This window comes from Carassius carassius, chromosome 15 (assembly GCF_963082965.1).
Source record: "Carassius carassius chromosome 15, fCarCar2.1, whole genome shotgun sequence".
Taxonomy (NCBI): Eukaryota; Metazoa; Chordata; class Actinopteri; order Cypriniformes; family Cyprinidae; genus Carassius; species Carassius carassius.
In genome coordinates, this window is record NC_081769.1 from 6,488,122 (window position 1) to 6,497,991 (window position 9,870).

At 38.6% G+C, this 9,870-nt stretch overlaps 1 protein-coding gene across 1 annotated transcript; it reads left to right on the forward strand.

Annotated features, from left to right (window-relative positions):
- The first annotated feature begins 1,827 nt into the window (after positions 1-1,827).
- On the forward strand, positions 1,828-9,432 carry LOC132157662 (fucolectin-1-like). The gene is made up of 7 exons (XM_059566984.1): positions 1,828-1,971; positions 2,151-2,433; positions 2,993-3,126; positions 3,206-3,238; positions 8,227-8,509; positions 9,032-9,168; positions 9,273-9,432. Exons 1-7 carry the CDS (start codon positions 1,908-1,910, stop codon positions 9,275-9,277), a joined length of 939 nt encoding a protein of 312 aa, XP_059422967.1. The 5' UTR covers positions 1,828-1,907; the 3' UTR covers positions 9,278-9,432.
- The last annotated feature ends 438 nt before the right edge of the window (positions 9,433-9,870 follow it).

Below are 9,870 nucleotides of genomic sequence, written 5' to 3' on the forward strand. Positions count from 1 at the left end.
CATAAATCAAAAATGACATTTGGTATCAAGTACTTACTACTTATATATATATATATATAAGCAAACATGTCTAAATGCACATGAATAATCAATTATGGAAAACTTAACTATGGAGACAGTTCAGATTATCTCTTGAAGACAACGGTGTCTTTGTTCAGATGAAGTCGGTTCAGTGTTGGTTCAGTTCAAATCAATAACTGTGAATTTCATCAAATTTTGAAGCAAGGTTCAAATATTATATCAAATATTATAGGAGGACATAAACGCAATTCAGGACTGGTGCTAGGACACTAGCCTTGTAGTGTTTTAAATTTCTCTTTTACAATTACAAAAGTAGAATATATTTCCATGAAATAATTTCAAGTTAGGTGCACATCCCAGAATAAACACTCCAGATAAATCCTAAGCTACAGTAGCCTTGAGGTCATAAACGCATGAATTAACATTTCTGCATTTGTCATTGAGAGAATATGTCTTAATTTAGTTGCAGTTAAATGCAGTTTCACAAATGATAGATGTATGGCATTCAAAAGAAATATTGTTATCAGATAGCAAACCTTGGTTCCTACCGATAACTTGACAGAGCACCTATCAAATTTCGGAGAGTATTATATGCTAATATGTGTGGAGGTTTTTGGTCCAATAATTATTACTGCTGCAAACCTTTTACTTTTGTGAACATGTTATGTTTCAACAGGCTGTGAAGAAATATAGAGCTAAGTATCATAAAGTGAAAGCTAACATCATGTTTCATGATGATATATCCCAGCGGTAACATTTACATGGTGAAAAGCAATGGTCCTACTTCTAAGCCTTGTGGTACTCCATACTGAACTTGTGATTGATATGATACCTCTTCATTTACCATTACCAACTAATGATGGTTTGGTAAGTATGCATTCAACCATGCTAATGCAATTCCACTAATGCCAACATAATTTGAGGTTAATCAAAAAATATTGTAGTTGATAATATCAAATGCAGCGCTAATAACATAAAAATACTGATTACATATTTGTAAAATAATGATTACATTTATAGGGAAATGTTCCAAATTCTGCATGTAATTGTCTCTTATCATAAGAAGAGCTAAAAAAAAGGCAACTCTTTTATAATAGGTCCATTTAATGTTGAATATTCAGATATCAGATACCTCATATGGTTGGGAGGGACTTATTCAGCAATACATGAAGCACCATTTCTGAGCAGAGTCTTATTCAACTAGACACTCTTCACAGACTGCTGGTGTGTATTCATTTTCATATCTACAGTAGCACACTTTTGGTTTGAGATGTTTAGTCAGTGCCTAATATTCTACACATGAATAATATATTAGATATATAATAAACAGCAATTGTTTATAAACAAGTATTTGTAATACCATTTATTTATTATATAAAACATTTACTATTTTGTTTAAAAGCAGATAATTGAGCTTGAGTCATTGGTGGATTCCAGGTGAGTTCAAGGTTTATGCACTTATATATATATATATATATATATATATATATATATATATATATATATATATATATATATATATATATATATTCTCATTGTCAAAAGAGACCAAGTTGTGTTACTTTTCTTTAATTATTGTTGTATTTTTCCTTTTCACAAAACCTTAATATCTGTAAATGTCATGTTCATACTTCACAAAAACACAAAATAATAAACCAAGTCTGTTTGTTGATAATTTTGAACAGCTAGTTTACATTATGTTATTCAAGACTGGATTTGTGAATATACATGAATGAAAACAGATGCAATTGAATAGTTTTTATTAACTGCATTAAAAACTTTGCAACTTTGCAACTTTCCTTTTCTGTGTAAATGAGGATGAGAAATTGAAAATTATTTCTTCATATTCTGAGATGATGTGATGAGTTCTTATGTTTTAAATCAGGATGGCCATGCGTGTGATTCTAGCACTAACATTTTTTACTGGGCTGTGCGTTGAGAATTTGACAGGTATGTTTATCTGTAACCATTTGTTTTGTAGTCATATTACATATCAATCAGATTAAATTATTAAAATTATAGGCTGAAATATTTTAATTGGAAGCTTGTGGTTAATTAATTGATTGATTGATTTGTTTGTAATTCTATGAAGCTCTCTTATATATATATATTTTTTATTAATTGAACAGCCAATCTTGCTCTCAATGCCAAAGTGATGCAGTCCTCCTTAGAAAACAATCAGGGAGATGCTGAACATGCTGTAGATGGAAACAGAAATGCAGATTACTGGCAGGGCTCATGCTCTCACACAAAAGCTGAGTTTAACCCATGGTGGAGAGCTGACCTTGGAAAGGTCTACAGTATAAGCAAGGTTTCCATCACTAATCGTAGAGACTGTTGCAAAGAGCGGATCACAGGAGCTCAGATTCGCATTGGTAACAGTCTGGAGAACAACGGAAACAACAATGAGCTGTAAGAAATGTTTCATATGTTTTATGATGTTTGATGTTTATGATGCCCGATCTGGTTTAACTGGGGTGACCATACATTCACTTTTTCCCGGACATGTCCTCTTTTTGGACTTAAAAAAAAGAAAAGAAAAAAAGTTTCGTAGAGCCAGGATTTCTAAATCATCAAAAAAGTCCAGGATTCTGCTTTGGTTTTCTGCATTCGCCAATTTTTTTGTGCAATTTTGTATTGCTCTTACAATTCTCTTTAGGTACCGAATTCTCACACGCCTCCATTGGTCGTCATGTAAGCAAACATTGGTCAAACTGCATGTCTGTCGACCTGTTAGTTTCTTCTTTGCTCTGCAATATATGTTTCACTGCATGAGAAAACGATGTGTGGTGTGAGTTTATGTCAGGTCATTTATAGCAATGTGATATAAAACATGAACAATCATTTTGTATTGTGAAGAGTGCTATACAATTTCATTTGATTTCAATAGTCTAACTGAATTTGTTAAATTTACATTGCATTGAGAGGCCTCTGGTTTCTATTTTTAACACTGTCCTTTTTGTATTTGCAGGGTTGCAACTGTTTTCTCTGCTTTCGATGGCACAAAAACATTTGAGTTTGAGCCTGTTAACGGCCGATATGTCAACATTTTTATACCCGGGAATAATAAAATTATTACTCTGTGTGAAGTCGAGGTGTTTGGAGGTAAGGGACATAGAGAAAAGACAGCTCTGTGATAGATTTTGTTCATGTATTTACTAATGTGTGTATATTTTATTTACAGAAGCAGGCAAACCACTGTACATTTGTGTTCCAAGTGAGTGCTCTTCATTTTTTCTGAATGCTGTCAGTTACACATATATTTTATAACCAATAAGGGATCATGTACATTCAGACAGTTGTTATCTACTAACATGCTCAAAGTGCTCTTTTGTCAAGGTAAATTTTATTTTATTTTATTTTATTTTATTTTTTCATTATTTAAGGCTCTTTTGTGAAGGCCTGCCCAATCTTACTATTAGAAAAATTAATGAATAATAATTAAGCCATAAAATGATGACCTTTCACTTGACCTCATCCGACCTCAGTAATTTAGCACACTATCAGGAGACCTTCAATTACATCTGCGGCTGCCATCATGTGTCCAGTAAGTCTAAGTGACAGTTTTTTCTGCTTACTTCTATGAGTCCATTTCAGACTTTCTGTGTTTAGTGCTCTGTAATGTTCACATAGCCTTATTTCGGATACCAACCCAGATTGCACAGGTACCTCTGCAAGATGTCGGTTAAAGATCACTTCACCTGGAAAACATCTGTTGTGTACAAAAATCTAATAGATGTCTTTAAGAAGGCAGTTTTACATACATTCTAAATCATCTTAGAGGATCGTAAAGATTTTAAAGATCTTAAAAACATCTTATAAACGTCCATTTGACATCTGATAGGAAACATCCTATAGATGTATAGCAGATAAGCAAACACTATAAAAAATGCGTCTTGTGGATGTAAAAGATTTAAGTGTGCTATCGGGGAATAAAGTGTCAGGTCAAGCATAGACTATCCTGTCTTTTTGAATTAAAAATAGATTTATTTACACTGGGCATGTTTCACGGGCGTCGAAGGGTCTGGTCTTTTTTTATGTTATTTGACTAAAAACTATTCATACTTTGAACTACTATTATTACAGTATTTATTATTTAAAAAACTTAGCGTAGAGTGCCTTAAAAATAATTAGGCTATCACAGCACAGGTAAAACTTATACAGGCTTATCCTGATTTTCTCATCCCCCAAATTATACTTATCAGTCCTGTTTTTATTATCATTAAAAAATAAATTCAGAACAGGATTAGTGTAGATTTATATTTGAAATATGACAGTTTTTTCTAAAACAGCAACAGTAGTGCCTGTAAACTCAGTAATAATAATAATAATAATAAACTTCAGTTTCTAATCTAATAATAAGAGTTCCTCTTCAGGAACTCGAGCTGCGTCAAACAACGCTTTGGGGAATGCGTTTAGCGTGAGCGACTCTGACGTCACGGGCAGGGTGACGTAAGCGACCAGGAAGCTATAAAGGCACGAGCCGCGCAGCTGGCTTCAGCTTCGCGTATTTCAGCAAGCGCTCTGTGTGTGCATGTCATTCTGTCTTGTCAGTCTTATTTATTGTTGTTTGTCACTATTAGCTCCTCAAAGAGTAAGCAATAGTCAAACAGCAAAGCTAAGACCAGACATCTGAAAGGCGAATCCAGATCGCGTTTCAGATTGTGTGTTCATCACGAGTGGGAATACACTGTCTGTGCGCGGTCTGCCTGGGATCGAGGCATGCTGTTTCGGCTCTTGAGGGAGCCGACTGCCTGCACTAGTACAAGCCAGTGTGGACGCTTCGATCCCGGAGGACTCTCTCGAGGGGGAGTCTTCGCCAGCGTTCCTCGCGGTGTGGTTCCGTTTTCGCCGAGGCGGAGTGGCGCCTGCACTCGCTGGGTTCGCAGATAAGATCTGCTGGAGGGTATGGAGACGGGCGCATCCCTATCTCCTACCTCACCCGCCAGATCTGCCCGATCTCCGAAAAAGAAAAAGCTATCGTATTCAGTTCGGCTCTGCACCACCGCAAGGCAGGGTCTGGTTATGGAACAGGAAGTGAAAACCCTATTAGAGAAGGAGGCCATCGAGGTGGTCCCTCCTCAAGACAGGGAGTCCGGGTTCTACAGCCGGTATTTCACAGTTCCAAAGAAGGATGGGGGATTGCGTCCGATTATAGACTTGAGGGTCTTAAATCGTTCAGTTATGAGATTGAAGTTCAAAATGCTCACGATCAAGCATGTTGTAGGTCAGATCAGGTCCGAGGACTGGTCTGTCACAATAGATCTCAAAGATGCATACTTCCACATATCCATCCTTCCACAACACAGGAAGTTTCTGAGGTTCGCTTTCGGGGGCGAAGCAGACCACATATGTCGAGTTCCTTACCTTCGGCCTTGCACTCTCACCCCGCACAATCACAAAATGTGTAGACGTGGCTCTGGTTCCTCTGCGCATGCAGGGCATCCGCATTCTCAACTATTGGTTGATTTTAGTTCAGTCAGAGCAGGTTGCGGCTCGGCATCGAGATGTCGTTCTCGCACATATGGGGGAGCTGGGTTTGAGACTGAACGCCAAGAAGAGTGTACTTTCTCCGGTTCAGAGAACCACGTATCTAGGCGTAGTATGGGATTCGACCGCGATGCAGGCACGATTGTCCCCTGCTCGTATCGAGTCGATCCTCATCTCAGTCGAGAGAGTCAAAGAAGGCCAGTCACTCACTGTCAAACAATTTCAGATTTTGTTCGGTCTGATGGCAGGGGCAGACGCCCTGGGAATGGAGGCTTCACCCCAAGGTGGTGAAGCAGATATGGAGAGTTTTTGGCAGCGCTCAAGTAGACCTTTTTGCGACTCAAAAGACATCACTATGTCCCCTTTGGTTCTCTCTAGTTCATCCAGCTCCTCTGGGACTGGACGCTATGGTACAGACCTGGCCGAGGCTTCATCTGTACGCCTTTCTCCCTATTGCTCTGCTCCCTGGAGTTCTGGTGAGAGTACGCCGGGAAGGGGTCCGTCTGTTATTAGTGGCCTCATTCTGGCAGGGCCGAGTATGGTTCGCAGACCTGGTCTCGCTCCTCGACGGCTCTCCATGGGAGATACCGATCAGGACAGACCTACTCTCACAGGCGCAGGGCACGATAATTCACCCTCGCCCGGAGTTATGGAAGCTGTGGTGTGGTACCTGAGGGGGCACAATTAGCAGCTGGTCTCTCAACCGAGGTTGTTGAGACCCTCCTCCAATCCAGAGCTCCCTCAGTGAGGAAACTGTATGCCTTGAGGTGGAAACTCTTCACCTCATGGTGCAGAGACCGACAGCTAGACCCAGCAAACTGCCCAGTTGGTACAGTTCTGGAGTTCCTACAGGCCAGGCTCTCTGCAGGGTTGACCCACTCCACGTTGAAGGTTTACGTGGCGGCCATTGCAGCCTACCACGCCCTTCTCGGTGGCCAGTCTCTGGGAAGACACCCCTTAGTTACACGTTTCCTCCGCGGTGCGCTGAGGCTGAGACCTCCAGTATGGTCCCGTAATCCCCCGTGGGACTTGGTTGTGGTGTTAGAGGCAATGTGCAAACCCCGTTTGAACCTATTCAAGATATTTCAGACAGACATCTGACGCTTAAAACCGCCTTTCTGTTGGCTATTACGTCTCTGAGGAGAGTGGGAGATCTGCAGGCCTGGCTGATCTCATAGAAGAGCGTGACGTCACGGGCGGGGTGACATATGCCACCAGGAAGCTATAAAGGCAGGAGCCGCGCAGCTGGCTTCAGCTTCGAGTACCAGCAAGCACTGGCAGGGGTGCCGGGGGTATGGCTTCGAGACGCAGCTGGTACTCGAAGCTGAAGCCAGCTGCGCGGCTCCTGCCTTTATAGCTTCCTGGTGGCATATGTCACCCCGCCCGTGACGTCACGCTCTTCTATAAGACAGATTGGATATGATATTCAGAGTCGCTCACGCTAAACGCGTTCCCCAAAGCGTTGTTTGACGCAGCCTCTCGTTCCCTCGAGGAACTAGGGTTACATACGTAACCTAGAGAGGTTATTAATAAGTGCAAAGAAAATATTCTTTAACTTTTAATCTTAAAGGGCACCTATTATGCTGTTTTTTTACAAGATGTAATATTGCAACACACATACATAGATAGGTGATTATCTATGGAAATTATGGTTCAGTCCCAGAGATTGTTTTCCTCATATTTTTTTAAAGAAACCTAAGCAGTTTTGAGGCTTGAATTGAGGAACTGATTAAACTAAAAAAAATTAAGGAAAGAAGGCTACCTGTTTATTTTAAAAGAATTTGCTCAATTTAGCAATTTTATTTTGCTAGTGATAGTCAGTTCCCAACATGCTTTGCATATGGCTGGAAATGGAGAGTACATATTGAAATTAAGTGCTACTTTGTGTTTTTGAGTAAAGGGAAACATCTTTTTTGTCTTTAATGTTCAGTTATATTTGACATATGAAAGAGTTTCTGTTACGTTGAAGTTTCTGTTGTTACCAATGCAGAAGAGTAGAGCTTATGGTTATGGATAACTGCATGTACTTCTACTATTGAGGCATAATGTTTTGTTCACTGAGCAGAAGCTTCGCTAATGTTAGTGCAGTAAAGTTTTTTTCCTACTTGAGCTATTTGGCCCAAGTAGGAAATATCAAGTCAAATACAAAGAGACCTTACTCAAAATCATAGACTTTGGTTATTAAAATAAATTAGCACATTTCTAATAATTGTGTCAAAGATAAATAATGTGGCCTAAATAATGTGATGTCACACCGCTTAGAGAATCAAAACAGCATGTCTATTAAGACTGATTAGGTTTAAGGGGAATTATTTTTTATCATTGTAGGGTGGTTGTGTTCACACATTTATGTCCAAACATCATGTTACAGTGGATTTTGCATAATACATAGATGCCTTTTAAAATGGTATTTTCTGTTTCTTTTACAAAACTGTTACGGCATTCTTTGCTTCTTTAACAAATTCATATCGATATGCATATAAGCAAGAAAAGTGTCACGATATATTACTGTATGGATATTTTGAGCACAGCCCTATTTAAAGCCTTGTTCAATGTGACCCTTTTACACTTTGACCTGCCTCTTCAAAGGTCTCAGCATGGCCCTGGACTTGAGTTGAAATGTTTTATCAGCTCACTAGTAATAAATGCAATATTTAGAAATATTATAAATAATTTTTTTTTAATAACAATAATGTCTTATTTTCTATAAATCAGGAAATCTTGCTCTTGGAGGTCAAGCAGTTCAGTCCTCCACATACGATTTTTCTGGAGTTGCTCAAAATGCTGTCGATGGTAACCGGCAGTCAATGTACGCGCTCAGGTCATGCAGCCATACTAACGGGGACAGAGAGCCCTGGTGGAGAGTTGACTTGCAGGACGTCTACAGGGTAACCAGGGTTAGCATTACTAATCGTGGAGACTGTTGTGGAGAGAGGATCGTGGGTATTCAGATCCGTATCGGCAACAGCCTGGAGAATAACGGCAACAATAATCAGCTGTGAGTGCTGTCTCTATCTTAATATTTAGATAAATTATTAGAAAATTAATAAATATGATCAAATTGCTTTGAATAAATCCTTTTAAAGGTTTTTTTTTCAATGTTTACACAGTTTTTGAAACTATACCTCCTTTTCTCAAAACTAAAGATTAGCAAAACACAAAACTAAGCAATTAAGGCCATGTCCAAGCAAAACTAAGCAATTAAGGCCATGTCCACACATACACGGCTATTTTTATAAAGTGAGTTTTTTCTTCTTTTTTTTTTTTTGAAAAATCTCTGTCCACATGAAAATGCAAATGTGTGCTATGAAGCTCTGCCAAGAGCGTGCCAAGCCAACAATTAGTGATACAATCTCAACTGTAAAGCCATGCTGGCCAATCAGAAACCCAGTAAAAATAACTTTAAAAACAACCGCGTTCGTGCGGACGAGGCCTAAATCCTTTTAATACAAACTTGCATTTGACAGAAGTATATCTGATACGCCCCTCTCTATTTCTCTGTTTCTGTGTGTCTTCACAGGGCTGCGACTGTTGGGTCCATCCCACTTGGAAACACAAAAACTTTTAAGTTTAAGCCTGTTAAGGGACGATACGTCAACATTATTGTGCCTGGACGCAATGAATTCCTCACTCTGTGTGAAGTTGAGGTTTATTCAGGTGAGAGATAAAGGGAGAGAGATGTGGTGTGTAGAAATTTTTTATATATGTACTATATGTTTATGTTGCCTTAATGATTATTCCCCCTCTGATTTCATTGCCAGATTAAGTGGAACAAGATGACGATACACCACAGTCCACTGATCCTATGAGCAAAATGAATCAAACTACTGTTTTCTGAGCAATACTAATATTGCACATTTTTCATTGTTTTTATTTTACTTTTACACCTTTATCCTTCCTCCCGGGTTATTTACACCATAAACACTTCCATCCTTTGTTTATCTTTGCTTTCTATATTAATAAATTACTACAGCATTGCATGTTGTATTGCATGTTTCTGAATCAAAAATCTTTTGGATCTTTACATTGACGAGGAGGTATAGTGAAAGTGATATGAAGTAATTTGAAGTGCACTGATTTTAATGACAACAGCAAAAAAAAATTTATTTCTTAACTGTTTGTGCCACTGTCTTTCAGTTTTGACAGAAGACATGCATTGATTGTAGTCTTTTTAATGAATACTGTCCATGGTTTCAAAAGTCACCAATGAACATGGTTTCAATTAAACATTTTCTTTACTCGCAACTTAAGAAAAAAATCATTATAATAAAAATGACAATAATAACAATCACCTACATAATGGATGACCAGAGGATGAGTAAATTAACAGCTATTTTTCATTTTTGGGTGAACTATACC